General features: G+C 39.1%; 2 protein-coding genes across 10 annotated transcripts in view; both read right to left on the minus strand.

Moving 5' to 3' along the window:
- Positions 1 to 443: 443 nt before the first annotated feature.
- Positions 444 to 8,414, minus strand: vamp3 (vesicle-associated membrane protein 3 (cellubrevin)). The gene is made up of 5 exons (XM_043252691.1): positions 8,277 to 8,414; positions 5,074 to 5,161; positions 2,037 to 2,195; positions 1,437 to 1,488; positions 444 to 1,332 (listed from the first exon to the last, which is right to left on the minus strand). Coding segments are annotated over exons 1-5 (318 nt in total). The 5' UTR covers positions 8,279 to 8,414; the 3' UTR covers positions 444 to 1,315.
- Positions 8,415 to 9,612: 1,198 nt separating this feature from the next.
- Positions 9,613 to 25,299, minus strand: part of camta1b (calmodulin binding transcription activator 1b) — a 272,140-nt gene continuing 256,453 nt past the window's right edge. For 5 of the 9 annotated variants that reach the window (XM_043252298.1, XM_043252302.1, XM_043252303.1 and 2 more), the window contains 13 exons: positions 20,338 to 20,510; positions 20,031 to 20,245; positions 19,860 to 19,938; positions 19,409 to 19,736; positions 18,783 to 19,207; positions 18,473 to 18,627; positions 18,137 to 18,383; positions 17,474 to 17,545; positions 17,349 to 17,369; positions 16,646 to 16,845; positions 15,612 to 15,686; positions 15,249 to 15,279; positions 9,613 to 13,771 (listed from right to left, as the gene is read on the minus strand). In XM_043252298.1, the coding sequence (XP_043108233.1) occupies positions 13,739 to 13,771; positions 15,249 to 15,279; positions 15,612 to 15,686; positions 16,646 to 16,845; positions 17,349 to 17,369; positions 17,474 to 17,545; positions 18,137 to 18,383; positions 18,473 to 18,627; positions 18,783 to 19,207; positions 19,409 to 19,736; positions 19,860 to 19,938; positions 20,031 to 20,245; positions 20,338 to 20,510 (2,054 nt within the window). In that variant the 3' untranslated portion in view covers positions 9,613 to 13,738. The remainder of the gene's footprint in view (positions 13,772 to 15,248; positions 15,280 to 15,611; positions 15,687 to 16,645; positions 16,846 to 17,348; positions 17,370 to 17,473; positions 17,546 to 18,136; positions 18,384 to 18,472; positions 18,628 to 18,782; positions 19,208 to 19,408; positions 19,737 to 19,859; positions 19,939 to 20,030; positions 20,246 to 20,337; positions 20,511 to 25,299) is intronic. The other 4 variants (XM_043252300.1, XM_043252301.1, XM_043252299.1 and 1 more) reach the window with 4 other exon arrangements.

The following is a 25,299-nucleotide window of genomic DNA, read 5'->3' on the forward strand; positions in this document are numbered from 1 at the left end:
TTTTTTCCATTTAATATTTTTTTTTTAATAATTGCGCGTTTATATCTCAACTATTTGCGAAAAAAAATGTCTTCCACATCAGCTGGATTTTTTTTAACGCAAGTCTACTGTTCACTGAAGCAGCACTTATTACCAAAATCATTCTAGTGTCTTAATCGAGTACAGAAAAGCCTTTATTACGCGTAACGCAAAACGATGTCTTTCTGCTGAAACCCCTCAGTCTATAGCTGTTTAGAGCGATAAGGGCCGTTTAACAGGTACATGTTGTGCTCTTCTGTCCTGAAAGAAGATTGCAAACTGGATTAAACCAGCAATGGACGGTCAAGATGCACAACAACCGGAGGACAAGTACTTCAGAACCTCTCAAAAAAAGAAGTGTTTAGCAGCATCAGCTACTGTAGCCTTTGCGAGTAAAACCAATAAAAAAGCCATTTACACTTAAAGATGTTAAATCCGTGTTTTATTCAGCCAGCATGGGCAATTCAACAAGATTAATATAGTTTGTAAGGCCACAAGCATAGAATTGCACTTGTTTACAATTTATACACGTGAAACATACAAAGAGATACATAAAAAAAAAAAAAAAAAAAACTCAAATGTTTTGGCACCGTGAGCGAGAGGTGAGGAAAACACCAAAATACTACCGAAATCCTCGTTAAGCAAAGATATTTCCTAGCAAACTATTTCTACATGAGGCAAAAAGTATAATGCAGTTAAATTATTAGCAAATTATCACTTCGAAATTCGATCTTTCAATAATATCTCAAACTTCTTTATAATTCTTGTGCAGATATTCTGAGTAAAATCAGAGCAAAAGTTCTGTGCTGTTGTTTCCGGATGGCAGTGGAGTTGTTTAAAGGCACGTTTGTGGTTGTTCAGGAAAGGCTCTTTTGTCTCGTTGGCCCAGAAAGACTCGAGAGTGTCTGATCACGACCCGTGCGCTGGAAGAGTCTTAGAGGGATTCATCAAAGAGATCAGATCTTGGCAAATGGCTTTGGAGGTTTTGGTCGATACGTTTTGTCCACGTGATATGACGAAAGCGTGCTTGTTATGTTGTAACCCGTACGCTGTCAGTCATTTGCACAGAGGAGTGTGTTAGATGCACTTGGAAATGGCATTCGGGAACATATTTGAATCCTAGTCATTAAAAACAAAAGACCTATAAAAAGAAAACAAACATCGAGGATAGTTTACAAGATATGCTTTTGAAAATCAGCAGGTTAGAACGTATTGGAAGAGCATTCATTCATTCATTCTCTCTCTCTTCTTTCTGATGCTCTAAGCTTCTCCTCCGATCATAACCGGGTTTCTGTTTTTATGACTTCGACCAGACTGAAAGAGAAGAAGAGTAGCGTATTCAGTAATAATTAAATCAATTCTTAAACTTTCATTTTTTACAGCCAAGTTAAAGAGGCTGTGCACACTTTGATACTCACTGACGATGATGACAATGATGATCAAAATCACAGCTATCAAAATGGCCCACATCTGTAAAGACAACAAACAAATATACATATGGGGCCTTAAGTTCGGATGTAATCCATTAGGTTGATCTCCCTGATGGAGATTTTTTTAATTTTGGTTTTTCACAACATGTGTGCAAGTTGAAGTGAACTGTGCGCTATACAGCCAAGTCCAGATTTCATTTAATAACGTTACATTTGCATTTGTTTCCCACCGAACTCTATCCTATACCCACCGAAAGCCTCGGAAAACAGCATATGCTGCATGGGACCACTCTGTAATGTATTTTTATATTTTTTAATCTAGATGTATTTTTTTAATGTAAATGCAATGACCTTTAGTTAATGCAACAGGCTTGCAAAAGTTAATCTGCATTTTAACAATAAGACGTGAGCTGTTGCATAATGTCTGTTTTTGCATATGAGCTTATGGGAAATATTATAATACAGATGCACACGGATAAAAAAAAAAAAAGTGCCCAAATTGTCTGGCAAATACCCAATCATCATATTTAAAGAATGGATAAGATGTACGAAAAAAGATATGATCTCTCGTGTTTATCTTTGTCTCACCTTGATGTTCTTCCACCAGTATTTTCTCTTTAGTTTGGCAGCACTGGTCTCAAACTGGGAAGCGCCGGCCTGCAGGGCGTCAGCACGGTCGTCCAACTCGGACAGCTTCTGGTCTCGTTCCAGGACCTTATCGACATTCACTCTCATGATGTCCACCACCTAGAGGAAAGAGAGGATATCTGTTACAGGAGAACAGCTTGGCTGAGGGCTGGAAAATCATCGAGGTGAAGGAATGGTGCCATGCGTGTAAACAAACAGCTGTTTGAACACCGGTGCAGGTTTATTAAATCAGCGGATCTGAGACTTTTGGCAGGATGGCTGGAGACTTGGAACCAGACGGGCAGCAGGAACGTGTCGTTTAGTGGGCATCGTTTTAAACTAACGGCGCTCGGAGAAACACAGCATAGCAACCTGATACAACACGCCGTCAGCAACACTGTTGATACAACATCACAGCAAACCTGACCATATTAAGTAAAATAGACTAACACTTGGAATGAGAGTTCATAAAACAATCTAACTCGATGTGAAAGGCGACGAATGTTTAGTTGCTGCTAAAAACCACAACAAAAAGTGAAGGTAAAACTCTCCGAGGAACGATTTGTCCAACTGGGTCAAGGCTAGATAACCATTTTCTTAGGATTATTCAAAATTTGGGAAACCAGTTACCAGTCTGTGCCAAAATTATTAGAGTTTAATCTATAAACATCTACAGGATCTTCAGCCTAGTGAGTGTTAGTCTTGTCTGCTTATATATACACATACTACACGTCAGTGATGGCAAAAGATTAATCGCTGTATTTCTGAAGGAAGACTTTTTTTCATCCTGCATTTAAGGCAGTGTTTGTAAGCTCAGAGCTGCTTTGCCTACAGCCGTTACCGGGGAAACCTCCACTTCTCCTGCTTTGTCGTTGTTGTCGTCGTTGAAAATGTCTATATTTCTGATCAAACAAATGCAGCCCCGTTGAGCAGAAAAGACTTGATATAAACAACAGGGTGCGTATACGCCAGTATAGAAGTAATCGTAGACAACAATATCTTCTGCATCTTCTGAAAACCAGACCACGAACGCTGCCGATTCCTCCGTTTCTTTTTGTTTCCTCATTAGAATGAGAACATCCCTCTCTCTAATGCATGCGCACTTACCAAACTAATCTATACAAACAAAGATTAAAATAGAATGACGTGGAAACAGCGACCGATAAAGTCAATATAAAAACTCTCGACTTTATGACAGTCCTGCTGGGACGAATTTAATGTGTTTGCGCTAAATTGCGCTTCGATCTGCTCAAAATGAACTAAAAGATATGTTTTGAGTTTATTACGCATTTCTGATTTATTGTTTAGCAAAAACAGAAGCCCTAGAGGATGACATCATATCCCGTTGCCTATATTCGCTGTGAACGCTCTAGCGTCTTCGGCAGATGTTTTAAGCAATGGAAAGCAAGAAAAATCCCCTGTTATAATAGAATTACATAACAAGGTCAGTGGCAACGGCGCACAAACACAGCCGCCTCATATATGCTCTAGTGCTCCACAAACCCTGTTGCAGGATGATGTAGCTCCGCCCCTTTAAGGGAGAGCCGCGTGGGACGGGAGCCAGCGTGTGCAGATCCATGTTTCGCTTGCATAACCATAGTGACGGGGCGTTACATAACCCACCGGCAGCCTATGAGCTCACGCCAGACTGAACGAAGACGTCTGACGGGAGAGGTCAATGGGGGTAAAGTGCGCAGAGACCTACATATGTCCTGGTACAAATTTCCTCGAACAGAAATCATGACTGCGGCGAGCTGCAGAAGAGACGTGGAAAAACTGCTGATGGATTATGCCACGCACTTCAGGGAGGAGAGGAAGTAGCACCTTCTATAACTTTCTATGAGATTCATATGCCATATGACTTTAAATCAAATACTGAAATGTGATACATGCGTTTATAAATACACACACTACCAGTTTGGGGTTGGTAGCACTTTAGGAAGACGTTTCTTGTGCTCGCCAAGGCTGCATTTATTTGATCCAAAACATAATGCAAAGTGTACTGACAATTTTCAATCTGTTTTCTGACTGAATACAATTTAAAATGTATTCCATTCTTAAGCTGAATTTTTGCCGTCATTACTTCAGTCTCCAATGTCACATGATCCTTCACACTTCGTCTCTGCATGTAGAAAATATAGTATTATTATGTGTGTATGTGTGTGTGTGTGTGTGTGTGTCTGGACCCAGAACCAGCCACAATTCTTTTTAAATTGATATATCATACTGAGATTTGGCCGAGATACAACTATTTGAAAATCTGAAATCTGAGGGAGCAAAAAAATTAACTAATCAATTAATTAAAAACATATATTGAGAAAAATCGCCTTTAAAATTGTGCAAATAGTCCTTAGCAATACATATAAGTAATGAAAAATTAAATTTGGAATATTGACAGTAGGAAATGTATAAAATATATTCAAGGCACATGATCTTTAGCATGTATATAAGGAGCTCTCATATTTTCTTCAGGTCTGCAGTAGAGCGACTGCACTGTGTTTCATGTATTATTTTCTATTTTAAATGAGTTTAATTGTATTTTAAATTCTTTTCCTACTCATTTTTAAGTTTTTAAATTCCTTGGTTTTATACTTTTTGTTATGATTATTTTTTTCTTTTTTTGCAAAGCATTTTGAATTACAATTGCGTATGAAACGTGCTATACGAATAAACGTGCCTTGCCTAAGTTTGTCTAACATTACCACATAGTGAGTAAATACATAATTTGATTACAAATTAAATTAGAATCGTTTTTTTCTTTTAGAAAAGAAATATAACTTTTAGCTTTACAGCAACAATACCGAAGTCATGTCTGCAAGCTCATTTAAATATTCCGTGAGCACATTAGTCACATCTTGTTGTCCAGTGGTTATGTAACCGTTCACATCACAAAGGATCCTGAGAAGATCGCATCACACTGACAGACGGAAGTCAAGGCGACTATTTACGGCCGTCCATCTGAGAACGCTGGGAAAATGGTGTCAGGTGTGTCTCTTACCTCATCCACCTGTGCCTGCGTCTGCTGCAGTCTGCGGTTACCCCCAGACGTCCCTGCAGAACCAGAGCCATCTGCACTTGGGGCGGACCTATGACAGAGAGAGAATGCTGTGTTACATTTCACTGAAAAAAAATGACATCATGTTAGCTTGAAAAGTCCTGGAGAACAAAAAAATCTATTTGACCAGGCAGTATTTAACCTTTTAAGTGGATAAGGCCCAGCATAACATACTCTTTAGCGTGATTTGAGCTGTGTGTAGTAAGTTGATTTGGTCACAAAGCATCTGTTAAGCACATAAATGTCTTGTTATGTCATTGTAATAGAAATCTAGTGCGCCAAGCGGCATGTGATATTCTGCTGCCACCTAGTGGCATACTGACTGCACTTAAAAAAAAAAAAAAAAAAAAAAAAAAAGGTTTCAAAAGAGAGGCCACAGCATGACACGGTTTTGATTTTCTTTTGTGGAACAGTTCTTAAAATCTTTATAAATTCCATTATATAGAACTTTTTGGAATAGAAATGTTCTATAGATATTAGAGATTCATTATAGGACCAAAAACTTACAGTTGCACAACAACCTATGAAGAGAAAGTATAGGTAAGACAAGAGAAAAGAAAACGAGGTATAACCTCAACACAGTGAATATGTTTAGAACTAAATGAAACTTGATTCTGATTTACAGTGGCTCAAAATTTATTTTCAGATTTAAGACTGTCCTAAAGTCACTGCATTAGATATCAACATCTTTTTCTCACAGCGTAGCACAATTAACGGAACCATTTTTTGTTGAATGACTTTTAATCTGGTGTCAAAGTATCTGTCGAGTTTATTTCAGAATACATTAGTAAAAGAAAAATCGCAATCAGCCTTGAGTCAGACTTCACTCCAGTCCAACGCCGTGGATAAAATTGAAACCTTGTTAGAACAAAGAGTAACAACGGGAGACGGTAAGAGAGAACCATCAGGAGCGAAGACAAACACACACATTCCACAGGCTCCGGAAGCCTTCAGATCATGTGACTGTGCTGGCAGAGATCCCTCCTCAGTACGGCACAGGACATGCTTTTCTAAATGAATATTACTCAAATCACACTTCTGTTTATTTAAGGGTGTAAAAGGGATGCTTCGTCATCATCTGGCAGACTGATACTTCTGTATATTATATCAAATTAAATAAAATATATTTAAAAAATAATGGAGAAAAAGGGAACAGTTCGAAAATGCAACATTTGAAAAAACGAATGTGCGCACACTTATATGAGTTTCTTTATGGGATCTGATTTGGGGAAATTTGCATTACATACATCACTTGCTCACCACTAGATCCTCTGCAGTGAATGGGTGCCATTCACTGGGAGTCCAAACAGCTGATAAAAATTCATAAATAGCCCATTAAATTAGATAAATAATCCATTAAATTGGACATTATTTCATTAAATTAATACTAGGTGAAGCATACGATTGCTTGTGTTTTTTTCCATCAAGACATTTTAACTTTAAGCTGTGGGTTCTGACCAAACTCCTAGGCCATAATTCATAATAACTCCATCAAAAATCCATCAACAGATTTGTTGAGAGCTGTTTTGGATCGTTTTTGCTTGTAAGCGGGGCTTGATCTTACATTTCTCCACTAATTCAGATGGGAGAATTTTTTGCTGGACAAAGCAATATTACGTATAAAGAAGTTAAGGTGGAAGTAACAGTTTATTTTTTACACAAACATGCAGCTTTTCACCTCACAAGGCGTTAACCGATGGACTGCAGTGGTGTTGATTACTTGTGAATTATTGTGATGTTTCTATGAGATGTTTGGTACCGTACCCATTCACTGCGGAGGATCTATTGGTGAATAAGTCATGTAATGCTACATATCTCCAAATCTGAAGAAACAAACTCATCAGACATGCATGTTGGATGACTTGAGGCCGAGTTTTCATTTTTGGGTGAAATAATCCAAATTTATTCTTAAAGCTGTAGGCATAAATGACATCCAGCATTAATTGCCATCATGTCAATAGCATCCAGAGCACCGGTGACAGACAGACGGTCAGTGTGAGTTCACACAGGCCTGAGAGTAGAATAGATAGACTACGTGCTTAGATTATCAGTCTCTTAAAAGGTGTAACGTATCTAACCTACATGCACGGGGCAATTTCCACTTCTTAACTGCCTTACATGACTAAAAGATGAATAATTGTTCTGAATGCCCGTTTACATCTAGGCAAAAACAAAACGTTTAATGAGGTCACAAAGGTCTCCAAACATATGAGTTTCCTCACTAGTACAATAAAAGACTGATAGCTTATGACTTAAGTTCGTTAATAAACCAATAAACACCATCGTAAAACAATACTTTATATGCATTTAAAATGAACATATAACATTCAAAGCACATTATTTAACTGTTAAGCATCCTATAAAGTTGTTTTTAGTTTATTAGAGCTAAGATGTTTAGCGTGGGGGAAGGAACTTATTCATCGTAATCAATAGATTAAAACATGTTTTAATGATGAATTCAATTAAATAATGAATATAGTTCTTTTAAACATACACGTATATAAAGTTACTGTTTATATTAGCAGTTTATCTTGTGTCACCAAAAATACCAGTCTGGAACATCATTTAAATAAAATTCTGTGAAATTCTCTTCAGTTGGGCAAATTTAACGTCAACTTTAACTTTGTTTATTTTAGCAATAGTTTTAAGTTCTCGCCGTAACTATCGGCACATTATATTCGCATTACAAACCAACAAAAGACAACAAGTGTACAACTCGTGGGAGCCAAACATATTATCTGCAAAATATATACAGTTACGAGTATGTTTCGAGTTTAATTTTTTCGCAAACTTTTGTTATCAGTCAGAAACAAACTGTTAGCAATTAGCATGTAGCGGTTATAAGAAAGCAAACAAAAACTCTTGAAAACTCTTAAATTAATATTAAACATAATTAACAGCGTCATACACACTAATCCCAATTAGAATAGACTGGAAAAAATATTGAAAACGAATAGAAGTCGATATCAAGCCAGAAAGCTAACGCTAAGCTAACTTGTTGCTTTAGCAGCATTCACACCCATAGCACAACACTAACTTTACAAACACACTCATTAAGGATTGATATTCACCAACACATACAAAACACGATATATCACACGGGTATATGAAGTTCGTGTGAGTGATGGTTGTGTAGATTTACTTACATGCTTGATAGTTGAGTTGATATGTGATTTGTGAAGGCCCCGTTGGTACTAAGCTACTAAGCTACTAAGTTACTGTGTGTGCGTGCGTACGTGTGTGTGTGTGTGTGTGTGTGTGTGTGTGTGTGTGTGTGTGTGTGTGTGTGTGTGTGAGAGAGAGAGATTTCATGTATTTTTTGCATGAAATACTAATGAATATATAAGTGAATAAAAAGTTTCATTATAAATGAAACTATATTTTGTATAGCCTATATTTACAGTTTCTATAAAATAATTAATATTAAAATGTGTCAATAAATGCATGTAATTATACTTAATCTTAACTGTAGTTCATACTGAATGTTTCTGTAATATTATACAATGTATGTTATATATAATTAGTGCTGACAAATCTAAAAAAAAAAGTTTTTGTTTATATGTATGTGCTGTGTATATTTATTATGCATGTATATGTATGCATGCATGTTATTTATATTTATTAAAATTTTATTTTTATGTATTATATATATATATATATATATATATATATATATATATATATATATATATATATATAATATTTCCAAAATAGCATTATGTAATTATGGTAATTTGTTTTTAAATCTCTTTTTTATCTTGTCAGAAACTGAGAAACTTTCAGACTGAGGGAGTTTCAGAGCAGAAATTACATTATGGAACGAAACACAGAAAGCCGCAGAAAACAGGAACAATGCAAGCTCCATTTCTCTTTTAAGATTTTATTTTACAGCAGAAATTATATAAAGCATTCAGAAAACATTTTCCATATTTTAAGGGCAATTCAAAATGTTTTGCATGGCTTCAGCAGCTGAATATTTATTTATTTATTTTTTTTAAAACATATCCAACAATTCAGTGATGCTCTCACATGCACAGTTACAAAACAAAAAACAAAAAAAAATCATAAAAATAAATTTAGGTAAATAAATAAAACTCACAAGAAGGACAGAAAGAGGGAGACGGCCGAGAAAGCAGCACATGAGGCAAAACTCATCAGAGGAGGAAAAGGAGGAGGAAGATACGAGGAGCACGAAGCAGGTATGAAGGAGAAAGAGAGAGAGATAGAGGGGGAAAACAGAGGTCTAATACTAGCTTCACATGCAGAGTGTTGAAAGCCCACTGCCTTGTAAGAAATATGGGCTCATACTTTATCTTTTTTTTCTATTCTTCATTTTAAAATGATGAAAACGTGCATTAGGGCTGGGAAATATGAAATCAATGTCCACAGACCACTGAACACCTCTCTCTGTGTACCTGTAATTGCATAAGAGGAAGTGAACTAAGCATGTCCCAATGTTTTTTTTAATTTTTATTTTTTTTCTATTTTTATTTTATTTTTTTTTTATGTTTGACCTATCCATATTCTTTCAACCTAAAGAGCTTGTCTAAAACAAAGTGTTTATTGCTCTGTACTTGTAAGTGAAAAGCTTATAATCGAGTGGTTTTTTTTTTTTTTTTTTTTTCAGTTCTGTTTAAGTCTAACCTGCATTTCCGGAGTTCCAAAGAGAGGATTTAGGACATCGTACAAACTTCCTACTTTTCCCTCGTTTTGTTATAACCTTCACATGTGCTCATGTGGTCATCCGTCGAGATAAAGCACGCACACACACACACGCGCACACACACACACAAACAAACACACACACATGCAGACGCGCTTACAACGTACCAGGGCTCGGAGGGAATTCAACTCGGATGGTGAGCTGTACAAAGTGCATATTTCTCTTATCTGACACAAAAATACGGAAAGCATGATCCGGATGCACGTATGCTGAGCTGTTTCATAAGAGGACGGGATCTCCCACCTTATTCTGAAGGTATTTGGCGCTGAGGTATACTTATGCATTCCCAATCCCATGGGGATATGGCAACACTAAATGAGCGGTGATACCTGCACGAATGATGATACCTGCTCAGTTTTGGAAAAAATGGTCTAAAAACTCTATAAACATACAGTCTATCCTGTTACCCGAGTGGCGAGTCTCTGAACGCAGTGGTTTTGTAACAATGGAAGTACATATTCCCAGTGGTTTCTCCTGTTGATTCTGAGCTGAACCTGGAGACTTAACTTAACCTAACCTAATCTAGTCTCCATGCTAAACACCATCTCCCTGTTTTAGCACCCTGAGTAAAACTACAAAAGGGAGGCAGATTTTTCCCTTCCCTAAGACGAATGACCCAAACTGAGATACATATACCTGGTGGTCCATAAACAGCTTTTCCTGGTGAATACTGAGGACTTTCGCTTATGATTTCCTGAAGTTTCAAGTCGGGCGGATGGAAAGGGGCGTAAAGGGCGGCCACCTTCGCTTGGAGTTGTGCTCGGACTTGAAACTAGCAACCGGATGAAGGTATTACGTAATGCGCCAATTACACTGAGCGTGTCCTACTTTCCTGGCCCAGATTAGATCGGACATGGAAAAAGAGAAAGAATGAAGGAAATAATGAAAGCATGCATAGTATGTTACCGGGTCACTCAAAGTCTTTTTTTTTGGAGACATAATCAGAATGAGCGGGGGACAAAAAACAAAAATGACAGGTGCCTTCACACTCTGAGTCCGTGTTTAAGGAGTGAAAAAGGTGTGAGAGGAGAAAACAGACCTGGGCTTCTGTTTGGACAGTAAAACCAGCCTTTAGCGTTGCATACCGTTAAAAAAGAGCAATCGGTTCATATGGACTTCTTCAGGAACAACACACTCCTGATATCAGTTGAATGTTTTAGGCACTTTCTATAATAATACTGATACTGAGTCTCTGAGATCATGAGGAAACATTTAACTTATAAAAACAATGAATGTTTTACATGTGGGGAATAGAAATGAAACTACACAGGTATAATTCAGCAGATAAGCACCACATTCTTTCCTCGTCCTTCCTTTCTTTAACAGGCAAAATGTGCTGGTGTAAGTTAAAATGATGCCTCTCGTCAGCTGAAATCGCTTTTGGAAGTTCAGGGGGTCAGTTAGACTCAAATTTCTTTCTGAGAAATTTGCGAAAGACGCTTATTTCCATGTAGCTGGCACGAGCGTAAGGAAAAAAACGTACAAAAGAAATCGATATGATTCTGTATGACTCAACCGTGGGGTTTTGAAAGTTGGTAGCAGCCCCCCAAGAAATGAGGAAACGATCGGAAACAAAGCTATGAACATGACAGTCCGTCGATTCTGATGAGAGTCGAAACGTACGCGTTTCAAGCTACATTCACAATATGTATCCGTGACCGTTTTTCGTGGCCTCTCAGTGTTTGATTCTAGCATGTAAGCACGTGTATGGGAATCGCCTGCAGGAAATAACCATTCACAACCCTCACGTCAACATCTTTTTTTAATTGCACGACCTACTTTTAACCTCCTGACTCCATCCATTGTTCAAAATGCGAGTACACTTTCTAGTTATGTTATACAAGACAAAACCGTGGAGACGTTTCATCCCCTGTATTGTAGAAACCTCAGCTGTAACTGTGTGAGTGAAGTTTGGTCAGTCAATACTAGTTCTTCCAATACTTCTCAAAGGAATAGCTTATTTAAGTCCTGTAGCATTCACATGACTGGTCACCATCGGTGAAAAAAAAAAACAAAACAAAAACAAAATACTATTTTATTTCCGCTAACCCTGAAAAAGAAAGATCTTGTGTCTGATGGATTTCTTTTGGCTCTTCCGCTAAATCTACGGTTTTTATCGTGAATCATGCTTCAGAGAATGTTCTGTGAAAGAACATTTTCAACAAAGTCTTACAGTGAAGTTGTTCAAATCGTATTACAGACCATTGCCACTACATTTGATCTTTACATTATGTTCAATGTCTTAAAGTTTCATGCACATGGCTCCTTCTTCGCAACCAGTATTTACAATATTTACAAACAATACAACCGTACATCTTGGGCGTTCAAAGAAAACTATACAATATATTTTTTGTTTGTCTCTTAATGTGTTATAATCCAATTTATGAATAAAATACTATATATTCTTAAATACAATCCTCTTCGGAAAAAGTTTCTGGCTATCAATGTTCCTTCACCCATCTTCATATGTACAGGGACCACTTAAATAGTCAAAAATATGGATTTTTTTTTTTTTGAAGCTTCTGTATAGGGACCCTTCAAAAAGTCAAGAAGTCAAGGCAATGTTCAGTGAAACTCCACGGGAAAGCTTGTGGCGGCTTTCTGGAGCTCTTCGAAATCAACCAACAGTAACAATGAAGAAACGTATCACAACACACACACACACACACACACACACAAAAATGGAAGATAACCTTTGCAAATATACGTTTGGCGCTGTGGCACAATGGATAGTACAGTTCACATTAAAAAAGGTCAGTTTTTAAAACAAGGAGATTATTTAAAACCTTCACACAATAATAATAAAAAAACGCAATAATGCTAAAGGCAAAAAAAGTAAATAAAGCTAATAAATAAATGAACTATATAAAAATAATGGTCTTTATAACAATATACTCGAAAACAAACAGGCGTATACGGTCTAGTTTGATGGTGCCACAATATCACCAATATGAATGAATGAAAATAAAACACAAAACATTTACATAGCATGCAGGAGCATTTTGCTCAAACACATGCACTGTATCCAGATTCAATTCAACAAACACAGGACACACAAAGTCAGGCCAGCAAAAATGACATTAAGAAAAGGACCCATAAGAAAGTCGAAAACAGTGCACACGAAACAGTAGCCCAGAGGGCTTCGCTTCAATCCCCCAATTTGTTGTCAGAAGTCCCCTAACACCCATAAAGACAAAGGTAAGACACTGATATTTCAAACCCAGCATTTTTGCCCTGACCCCATCTACATTCATATGAAGGCTTCCCTTTGAATGAACGGACAGCATTTGTCAAAAACAAAGATTTGTGGAGATGAGAGACAGATTTCAAATACTCTGCATGCATATGGTCATTGAAATGAGGCCTTTTTTTGGTTTACATTTTCTAGGTTTTGTTCTTTTTTTCCCCCCCAAACTTGTTGATTGTTCTTTTTTTTTTTTTTTTTTTCCTTTCAAAATATAAAAATGTAATCTGAAGCGGCTTCCAGCATGACGTTTTTCTGACGTTGATCTGTTCATGTCGCGTGGTATTTTACAAGCATCGTCGGAACAAAAAGCCTTTGCTCCTTGGTCTTCCTTCATTTTTTGTAATCTAAAGAAAAAAATCTATGAAGAGTGCAAAAATGCCATGAAGATAATGTCATATTTCCCCAATAGTTTTGATTTCAGTTCCCCGGTAGCAAGAAAATACACAATGCAGGAGCAGAATCAGTCACAACGCTGCTAGAGTTCGGCCGTCGCGTATCCGATGATCTTCCGTGTCCCCCTTCCTGATTAATTTTTGCTTTTTTCGTAAATTGTTTGTTTGTGATAAAAACGCAATGAAGAGGAAGAGGTGGAGTCCGCTCGGAGATGTTACATTGCGACGGGGCTCTTTGCGGCGCTCTCATGTTCCTTGGCCTTTCTCAATTCTTTCGCCCTGAAAATAGATAAAAAAAAACAAAGTTTTGCGGGGTTAGCCTGAGGTTTAACAAGCATTTTGGGCCCTCAGAGGAATCACAGTCCATTAAGCGATACACCTGCCAGTTTCATTACTTTCTCCTCACTGGCATCAAGAAAGAACAACAAATATTCCCCCACTATAAATGACAAAGATCTTTAAAGCCTCAAGGAACATACAGAACACAGATACAGCGACTCAAAAAACTCAGTCACACTTAAAAACGTCTTAATGTCACGGCATTAGATAACAAAACATCAAAGCAAGTGTCAATTATTCTAAAGAAAGATAGCACAAGCACACCTTTCAAGCACAACAGAGGGTTTAACGGTAGATTTACTGATTAAAATGAAATTTGGAAAACTTTGTGGTTATCAAACGTCCAGCTGCTCAAAAGTCAAAGCAAATATGGTTCAGAAAAGCAGGTCTTGTCCAGGATTTTAACACACAGAGGATACATGGTTGATAATTTTGCATCTAATCCAACAACATTCACACATTTTTAAGTGTGATTTAAAAGTCCAAATACTTTTTTGGCCGCTGTATAGGACAAAAGTCATTTTTATCAATTTTTCTTAAATCTGTGGGATCTAAGAGTCAATCAGACTACAAAGCAAACACATTAATATATACCCAAGTTAACCATTCATCTTAACACTACTGTATAACCTTTGAAAAGTGAAAATATGTAACCCTACAATTCATATACAATACATCACAGAAATTTCAGCTTAATTAAATATTTAGATTGTCTCATCATGTTAAACTTCTACATTTATAACTTAGTATCCAACAACTTTAAGACAATTTAAACCCCCAAACACTTTGTTAGCTCACAGTTTGATCCCCGTCCCACCCTCAGCCCCCAAATCAAGCTTATAAGAGCTGGAAGAGATGTATAAAACAGGCAGCCAGGCATTCAAGACACTTCCTCTTCCATAGAGAAAAGGGATGTTATTTCAAGCATGCCCTGATAGAAGCAAGGCCTCCATGTCTTTAGCCATCATGCAATTGCCAAATGCACTACCCAGCAGTCCTTAGTGTTGTCATAAGCATCCTCATAACAAGAGAGATGGAGGAGACTTTAGGGAGATAGAAGGATTGAAAGAGAGATTGAGAGAAAAAGAGACAGAGAGAGAGAGAGAGTGCATTGTTAGTGTTGCAATTTATGCATCATCTGTATTTGTTGGTTAGTTGGATCTATTTTCCTCTCTCTCTCATATAAGGCTCAGTCAACTCGGGCTCCTGTCGGCCGTCATGCATGCAGGCATAAAGCAATAGAGAAAATAAGATAAAAGAAAGGGGGGTAAGAAAGGACAGAGAGAGTCATAGGGAACAGCGGAGTCTGAAATCAAGGTACATAGACGAAGAACAAGATGAAAGAAAAGGGAGAGACAGGGAGATAAAAAGAAGAGAAATCGAGGGGTACGAACTGATTTACTGAGGCTGCACTCACCCGTTTGAATAGTCTATGGTCCATCAAGGGGCTTTGCATAAACAGCAAAACAACACCAGACAGCTATTAGTACACACTGAGGTTGGGTGGGTTGGGGAAATGGGACCAAACACAATAGGGCTTTCTAACAGAGCCATGAAAACACCAAGGTTTGTCTGTTGCTGTCCTATGACTTCTGACAATTATGTTGGTGCGCTTGAGAGATTATGAAATGTGCCTCTAACCTTTTTAAACAGCAGGATATTAAAGACTGATTCATCTAAAAGCTGCAAGTATACCACAGAGTGAGTTTGTGCATGCTAGAAGAACAACAGGGCTGTAAGAACACAATGCACCTGCTGGAAGTTTTCGTTTTTGACCTACCTGTGACGGCACCGCAGCAGAAACCGCATTATTTTTCTGGCAGCCTGGTCTTGTCTCTTGGTCAGTAAACTGCTTCTAAAACAAAATCATTAGCATGAGCAGTTTTCTACAAACCAGATATTTCTGGAAGAAAAAAAATAATTATGTGCAAAAATTGCAGATACAATTCTAGGGTTTGTAAATGATTCAGTTTGAAATGTTCCAAAGAGCCCATCCACAAGTTTCTATTATATGGCTAGGGTTTATACCTCAATGCAAGATTTTCTATTTCACACTTTATTGTCTACCAGGCAAAATACATCATTACAACTACCCTTAATTAGAAACCTTCAAGCTCAAATGTTGCATGCTAATACTTAACATTTAGAGGTTTGTTTAACTCATTCTAGTGCATTCTAGAAAACAGCAAAACTGCAATTGCTTCAACAGGTTGTGAGAAAATGCCATACAAAAATAATGATGCTTCTATGTGTACTTGGACTCAAACTGTTAGTTAAGTAAATCATTTCTTGGCACTGTTTCAACAACAGATTGTCTCTTAAAGTAAACAGGAGGGTTTCGAATGCTGCCATTCTTTAGAAAGTCAACTTGGCAGTGTGTCACATTTGAAGTGTTGGCACTTACTTAGTAATTCATCCAAAACGACAGTACACTTTAGAATGGCAAAAGCACACTCAATTAATGCATGCAACACTCCTTGTGAGGCTTGAACACACAAGGTTGCTTAGTAAAAGCATGTGTACACACAAATGGACTTTGGGAACTCAATTCTGAACTAAACTCCAAGATGATGGCCAAGAAAAAGGTCTTTTAACTGCCTGTTATACTTGAATGATGATTTTTTTCTGAGCACTTGAGGGTGGCATTCATGGCAATCACTAAGCAGTACCTAGCTTGGCCACTGGAGGTGCCAAATTGCTCACACCAATAAGAGTGTGTAAATGCCATGTGTATTTGACAATCACTTTTATAATATCTGATTTTTTCAATCTTCAACCACTAGGTTAGCCCTTTCAGGATTGCTGTTCTTGTACCTGAGTTTTTGCTGCACCAGTACAGCTGCAGTGGCCCGGCTGCGTGGGTTTGGCCGGCCAAGTTCTTTGTAGCTGCGGTAATATTGCTGGATCAGCATGGCTGCCCTGCGACTCTGCTGGAACTTCTTCTGTTCGTGGTAGCTGCGGAATTTACTCTGGATAAGGATGGCGGCCAGCGTCATCTTCTTATAAAGTGCATACTGCCAAGAGGACAGACAAAGCAAATTGTGTCATGTGACAGAGAGAGAAAGAGAGAGAGATAGGTATCAAACTGTTAGCTATTTTGCTAATACAAAACGAATATCAACACTGCCAAACTACACAATCAACATTAAATTAGATGTGTTGACAGTTGCTAAGCTGTGATGAATGTTTTTGAAAACAAAATAACACAACATGCTAGGTCATTACTAGGTGGTTGCTTACTGCCTCAACTCTCAAACTGTGGTCTGAATCTGAATAAACTAGGATATGTTTTGGCTATTTTATTATTTTAGAAGTCAGACAAGTCAGGGAATGTAGCTAAATAGCTAATCTATTATTAGCAAGCTGCATTACTTGTACTAGCATCAATCTTTGTGAGTACAAGATTGGTTCATATCCATAACCCTAAGTATAATCACTAGTAACAGTGACAAAGAAGCATCAGTAATGAACTTCCAGTTCAAAGCAATAGTAATTGTACATGAAACAGATGTGTTACCTTCAAGGCTATCCATGTCAGCTTGGGGGAAGAGAGAGGAAGAAATTGAAGGCATTCTTGTAAAGCCTTTAATAACTGACCACTCATAAGTGTACACACACAGAATTCTGAGTGTCTCTGCCTACCTGCTTGTACCTCTTATAACAGCGCTGAATGACAGCAGCTGCCAGTTCCTGCTGCTCCCGAAGTGGACGACCCTGCAGGATGGGGGAAGAGGGGGATAAGGTAGGGTGGAGAGGACAGGAGAGAGATTAGAGTTCACAAGGAGGCCTGCAAGGCCACAGAGATGATGGCATCTGAGTCCTTTGTGGCTGGCCAAGGTGTCTTCATAGACTTGTAATGTTGCGTCGATATGCTCTGAGACCTGGGAGAAGGTTATTCCTCAGAGCTCTGTGCACCAGCGGAACACTGGGAGAAATTTGCTCTGAACAACCAACATGGTGTGGACTCAGGGATATCCGCGCATCCCAATAAGACAGACAGATAGATAGAGGGAACAATGCAATCATTCCTTATAGCAAGGCCATGCTAAGCTCAAGCAAGTTTCCCCATGCTTGTCAACAACAGTGACCCTATCTCTGCCTTCTGAGCGCACACCACAACAATCATACCACCTTTCACGACACAGGACTGCAAAGATCCAGATTCATTTACCTTAAGTTCAGGAACACCATACAACACAACACAATACGTCAAGACCTTTGAAATTGGACCATCACGAACACTGGCAACACACCACTGATAACCTACATGAGTGACCCTGGCACCTGGGTGAAGCCCTGCCCTACCTTGTATTTGCGGAAGGTGTTCTGGACCTGCCGGGCTGCCTCGTAAAGTTCTCTCTGTTCGGGATCAGACAAAGCCAGCTGGGTCAGGTCACGCTCCTCCTTGTTGTGGGAGGCATTGAGGAGCGCAGTCCATTCAGCGGGGGTCTGGAGACCTAGTTTCCCAAGAGGACCATCGAGTTCTGGCTGTCCTCCACCGTGGACTGGGCCCAGGCCAGGAGAGGAAGTTAGGGGCTTGTTAAACAGGAACCTGTGAACAATTGGGAAACCAGTTACACACAAGAACAAAAGACTGCAACAAGGATTCTAGAGAACAGATTATAAAACTTTTTAAATCACCTCTCTGCATCTCCAAGGTAACTAGCCAACCAGCTCATGGTGCTGCTGACTCCAACACCATCCAGTGTAGTTTCGGATGCAACAAAGTTTTCCCTCTTGATGCGATCAGATGTCGCCTCAATGACCTCCTCTGCTAAAGTCATCATGTTCATGTTCTGGAAACAAATTGTTGGGTTCTTTCAACATCGCTAACAGACATTAGACAGAAACCAATGCAAGTTTTGCTAGATATGACAGATTTTTTTAAATCCTATATCACTACAAAAAAGAAGTTTCAGCAGTCTGCTAGAGTACCTTATCTATGCCTCACCTGCAGATCTCCTGTGTTCTCCAGATCCTCTTGGGTTGTCCGCAGATCAGAGATTGTTCCCGCACTAGCAATCTCTCTTAATCTCAGTCTGTTCGCAAGCCTTTCCTTGCCAAGTCCTACAGTTGGCACTCTACGTCCTGCAGTCTGTCTGGAACTCCAGCACCCACCTCCACAAGTTGAGCCCAGCTTAGTCTGAGACTGCTCACCATCTCCTTGTTCTTTCTCCGCAGTGCCTTCCCGCGGTTTAGAAGGGCACATTTTAGGCTTGTGGGCCTGTTCTTCTAGTCCGATAGGGGCAGAGCAGGATTTGCTGGGCCGAGTTTGAAGGGTCTCTGGGTTGGGTTTATGTTTCTTGCTCAACGGGGCATCCCCGTGACTAACACTGCTATAGAAACTAGATGGTTCAGACCTGGGTCTCCTTAAGTCTGCAGAAGTACAAAGAAAGCATCTTAGAAGAATGTTTGACCAAGTTAAACACAACATGTCACCCAACCTGATCTATCTACTTGTCTATGCACTTGTTTGTTAATGCAAGGTCTTTTTGCATTTAATAGGATTTCCTAACTCAATATGCACATGAAAGATTGTCTGACACTCCAGATAGAATGAAAGATTCCAGTTCTCACCTGAGCTGGAACTGGAAGCAGAACTAGTGCTGTTGCTTCCTTTCAGCCCAACTGAAGATGTTTCTGAACCCCAAACATTCATCCACCCCTCTGCACCTGAGGCCTCTGTAGATGGTGAGAAAGGCATGTTGGGAGTTGTATTTAGTGCTCCTGACTGCTGCTCCTCCCTTTGAAGGCTTTCCAGACACTCTGCCAGCTTGGTGTGGCCACGAGACCGAGCAATAGCCAGCGGTAAGCGACCCAAAGAATCTGGGATGGCCAAAGCTCGCCGATCCCATTTATACAGAACCACTGCTGCTTCCATATGACCCAAAGCGCAAGCCCACATCTGAAGAGAGGAAAATTGAGTTGCATTTAATGTGTATGCCATCCCTCTGCCCCTTATACGAACAACTCAGTGAAGCTACCTGATTTCATGATTTAAGTATCTTGACCAAGTGTCGATACTCACCAGTGGTGTGCAAGAGAAATGATCCACGTTTAGAGGATCAACCTCAAGTTCCAGGTCAATACTGTCTGCATGCTTAGTGCTGTAAAACAACAGCACAAAGAACAAAACAGAACAGTTGAATAATGCAATATACATGGAAATTTAATGCAGATATACAATCCGTATACTCACCGCCACTTGATAAGTGTTTGGATAAGGGTGGTGTAGCCCTGGGCAGCTGCTAGATGAAGAAGAGTCATGCCCCTGAATGTCTTGGAGTGGATCAGGTGCTTAGACTTAGCCCAGCATGCGCGGTTCATCATCTTTTCACAAACCACTACCACACGGCTCTCAAAGGAGTTGCCAGCAGGACCTTGACCCTGGCTCTGACCCTGAACGGGTGAGAACTAAGGCAAAGAATCAAGAACAAAGTCAATTTCATGAAGCTAACAGGGATTTGCATTAGTGTGGAGCAAGACAGTCTAGAACAGAATAATACCTGTGCCTGTTCAGAACTGCTTCTTCCTCCTTCTCCTCCTCCTGTTCCAGTTCCTCCACTCTCAGACGGTCCTCCACTGCTCTGCTGCTGCAGCTGCTGCTGACCGGCCATCTCTGCCATCCTTCGCTCCATCTGCTCTAGGCGTTCCAGGATGGACATTCTGAACTGGTTATCTGCAAAAAATGGAGGGAATTTAGACTGTTATGTCTACCAATCAAGTGACTTTAAAATCAACATGAATTAAAAACTCTTTACTTTCTTAACAGACGTTCCCAGTGTTATTGTGCATACCTCATCAATGCATGTTATTTCAAAGAAAATAATGCAATCAAAAGTATAGGAGCATTTACACTGGCAGCAAATAGACATTTTAACTGTATATAAGGTTATATAAGGTGGAAAATCACTGGCATTGATACAAAAATTAAGTAAACGTTTTTTTCTTGATGAATTTCGTTTAACTCTATTCACTGTCATATTACCGAAGTTAAATATATTATGAATTTCACTTCACTACTTTATATGGGTCAATTATATGGTGCTAATTTGTTTTTCAGATTTTATGGTATTAGGTTATCCAAAATCATCTATGATGAATTACAATTTTTGAATTAAATTTCACACAAAAATATTTGCTTAAAAAATGTCTACGTGGTGTAACTGTTCTGAGATCTGAGAAAAAAAAACAAACAAACAAAAGGAATGAAAATAATTTTTCAGTTTTCATTAACAGTTTTTTTTGCAAATCAAAAAAACCCAAAACAAAATAGAAAATAGACTACTTTAAATGCACAAAGCAAACTCACATAAAAATATAACATTTAAAACTAATTTAATACTCTTCATCATCTCAAACATACATTCCTTTGTTATTATTTCTCACTGAATCATTTCCATTTGTCCGTATCAAATAATATCTAGCTTGCATTTCCAAAACAAATACAGAAACAAAAACATTGACCGCTAACATCAAGCCAAATTCCCTGCATATTTCATGTTGACACTGGTTCTGTTTCACACACGGTGAATGAAAGTGAATCTAATTTTAATGAATGGACAAACACTCTTGCATTGGACTCTGTTTTCCTCCACAAATATCCACCCTTGCAGACAAAAAGAGCCGCTCCGAAACGGAGCTCCAGTGCAGCTTTGTTCAAACACTACTGCAGTGTTGGTGCAGTGCAGATGATGTCATTTCCACCTGCTGCTGGCTGGCTGTCTTTCTCTCTCTTTCTCTCTCTCTCTCGCTCCCTCCACTCAGAATGCGGCACACGTACTCTCATGTAGGCTGGGGGGGAGGGGAAAGGGGAGGAGGGACCAAATTGCTCTACAACGGGGCTGTGACATAATCAACGCTCTACTACACCTCCAGCAGCCTGGAGACGACCAATCAGATGCCAGCAGACCAGCCAGGCAACAGAACGCTTGAGAGCTTTGTGTCAAACCTGAAACTGTTGAGGGGCAGCATTTCAAAACAGACAGACCTAACTCATGTTTATTAACGCAGCCTTGGAGAATATGTTTAGAGAAAACGGATGAGGCGACGCTATTTGCATTTGCTGTATTGAGATGAATACATAAGGTGAATTCAAGGTAATCTGACCATTTTCCCAGTCATTTCAATGTCAAAAATTGGCCCAATTTCCTTGAATTCCAAAACAAAAATCAGCTCCCTAAGACATGTCACAACAAACAAATACATGCAAAAAGCAAACATCGTACAGTTCCAACAGTTAACTTCAACTTTTAATATGCACTTCAAAAAGCCGGATTCTTCAGAAAGTCGTAAATGCATACAAGGCTATCTTTTAAAAGTACAGAAAATGCATAAATCTGACTTTTTCCAAGCACCCAACAACCTTCCCCAACACAGACACCAACACAATGAAGACAAAACATGCATAAACTAGCCCAATGGTGTCTAGAAAAACCCCCACTAAACAGTCTGTGCCAATGTGTGTTACCGTTTTTCAGTAGATGTTACATCAGCTTTGGTGCTGCTCCTTTGGCCCTGGGTAGCTCTCCTGGTCAAGCGGACCTCATGTGGTTGAGCACAAGCCTTGAGTGAGAGGACTAAACTCTCTATTCGCTGGATGTTTGAGTATCTCATGGTAATATCCTAATGCAGAGAGCCCAAGCCGGTTTCTCTATTTCATCACAGTTGCATCATGCTCTTGAGAGTGGGGGCTTCTGCACCACTTTACAGCTACAAGCGCAACAGGGGCTCAAAATCACTCACTTGTTGAAGATCTGTTGCGGTTTATTGTGCCTGAGATTGGTAATAAAGAGACTACGGGCTTTACAGTCATCAGAAATTAAACAAGCATTTGACAACGCATCCATATGGCAAGGAATGATTATTGTACATTAAACTACACTTGCTGACAGTGTTGTTTTGCACATTTAAGTAAAGGTGCAAAATGTGATTTGCAACAGTGCAATTTCTCATCTTCTCGAAAACTGGTGTCAAAGCATATCTTGTAAAGATGAGACTGCACAGCAATTCTTAAAACATCTTTAAAGTGTTGTGACACTTTTCAATCATTTGATGAAACACAGCTGCCATCGCTCTTAAATAAATTTCCAATTACTAGCTGCTGATTAATGACACTTACATGCTATTAAATAATCAATGCATCCTAAATAAAATAGAAAGTCAAGTGTGTGGAGAAAACAAGATGGGTAGAGTGTTTATGCATTGTTTTGATTATTAAATTCTGGATGATTGCTATATAATTTTGTTCCCGTGAGCATATCCAATATTTGCGACTATCTGAGCTTACGAAGCATATTGAGTCTTACATTTTTATTTTTAGGGTTTAAAAGAGCTCATGCTCTGCTGGGCATTTCCACAGGATTTGCTTTAAATCTATAACAGACTAATATCCTGTTTAAGCCCACCACAAATGCATCGAACAGAAATGGAAAAAAAACAAAATCGCACAAATGTCCCTTTCGACAGGATTTAGCTGATAACGTGCAATGATTTTGTCTTAAGGGGATTTAGCTCAGCATGGACTCAAAGCTGGGATAACAGCTCCTAATGCTGTGGACATTGGTAGATCTGGTAGATCATGACCCTGGAACAGGTGCTTGTTTTGAACAGAATTGGAGGGAGGCGAGGATGCCATGATAATAATATCAGTCATAGGACCAGCATTTCCTTGTCTAACCTTCTGATTAAAAACAATTCAACATTGGCCATTTGAATCCAAGATTTATTAAACATGTACTGCCTCAGATTATAACTCTGACAAAAAAACAACTTCTTCCAGCACAAAGCCGGAAAGGAAAGCCACTGGAAACAAAGGCACTCTTGTTTACGTGTGATTGTTTTTCTTTCTTTATTTTTGACTTTCTTGAGATATCATGCATATATGTCTGGACAACAATAGGCTTCAAACAGATTTACTTAGTATACTGCAAAAACAGTGGGACAGTATACCAACATAAAGAAAGAATTTTGATTGTTTCATTTAAATAGGTAAACATATTACTGACGATAAAACTAAATGAAAAAAAAAAAAAACACAGAATGCAAGAGAATGCAAACAAAGGAAAAAACACAGAATCTCCAGAAAAAGAGTTGTGTCCTCTAATAGCACAAGAAACTAAAAGCGAGTGCAACACAGTGCGTGCTCAGATTTAGCTGGAGAGTAAACATACAAACAAAAAACAGTTTAATCTCAATCGAGAGCAAAAACAGCATGGATGAGACACATCTGTGTGGGCGCTCCATTAGAGGACTCAAGCCCTGACCGCAATTCCTAGAATTCCACAGGAAATCTCATCAAAGCAGAACAAGGAACTTTGAACTGCAGATTTAGGGTTGATTATGGTGACCTAGTTAGAAGTTTCCTTGTAAGGGCATGTAGGCAGGACAGCAAAACAAGAATACAGAAGTTACTCGATTTGGGCTGAAATCCTTTTGACTTCTGTGATGTGATTTCAGTAATATGTGGCAAGGATTGCAGATTGTAATTTGACAAACACAGAGATTAGGAATTAGTGTAGTTCATAATAATAATAATAATAAAACTGTGAAAAGACTGAATTAAAAGGCAAATGACAAAAGTTGTCAACAGGTTGGAAAACAATTCTAATAGGTCTGCCAGCAAAACAACACTGTATCTCATTATTACAATTCTAGAAAAAGGGTCAACTTCATGGCACAGTATATTCGTCCTCTCCCTCTGGAGCGCTTAACAGAAGAAGGACAACAGTCTGATCCTCTCAGCATCACTGTCGCTGTCCACTGCCTGTGGTGCTGAAGACAGACGCACTACACCTGACTGACTCATTGTAACCACATGCTTTAGAAGATCTGGAGGTCTCTGAGAACACCGGTCGCTAAAAGTTTACAAGCCTCTGCGTGCATTCTGACCTGGTTATAACCTGCACAACATCACAATTCTACAACCAAACATTTAAGGAAACTTCCATGTTGAGCCTACATATCAATATTTTCCACACTTCACCCGTGAGCTCTAGGAAATGCAATGAAATATGTTTCCGTCAGAGAAAACGCTATCTCTGCAAACAAGACAAACAAGGGAAAGAATATTGCAGGACACACAACAAAGACACTGCCACCTGGAGCACAACTACAACCTATATTCGTCTTTAAATAGCCTGTGCGTGTGGATCAAGTTCATGTCAGTATGAAAAAAAATACAAATTACGCGTACTAACCCGAATCAGCCAGCTTGTTGTCTGTCACTCACACATGTTCTTCATCCAGCGTCAAACTAACCGCAGGAGCCGCTTGGCAGCGGAGCCAACAACAATAGAACAAAGTGTAAGTGCGGAGTGTGTAGGGAGAGAGATAAAGACCCCTCGTCCCCCTCCTCTACACCTCCTCCTGTTCCCTCCCCATCCCTGCTGCCGATGCTTTATCTTCTCCGCTCGCTCATGGAGACGCGGAGCTTCATCCGCCGCAGGTACGCGCTTTACGCACCGCTT

This window comes from Puntigrus tetrazona, chromosome 11 (genome assembly GCF_018831695.1).
Source record: "Puntigrus tetrazona isolate hp1 chromosome 11, ASM1883169v1, whole genome shotgun sequence".
NCBI classification, from domain to species: Eukaryota; Metazoa; Chordata; class Actinopteri; order Cypriniformes; family Cyprinidae; genus Puntigrus; species Puntigrus tetrazona.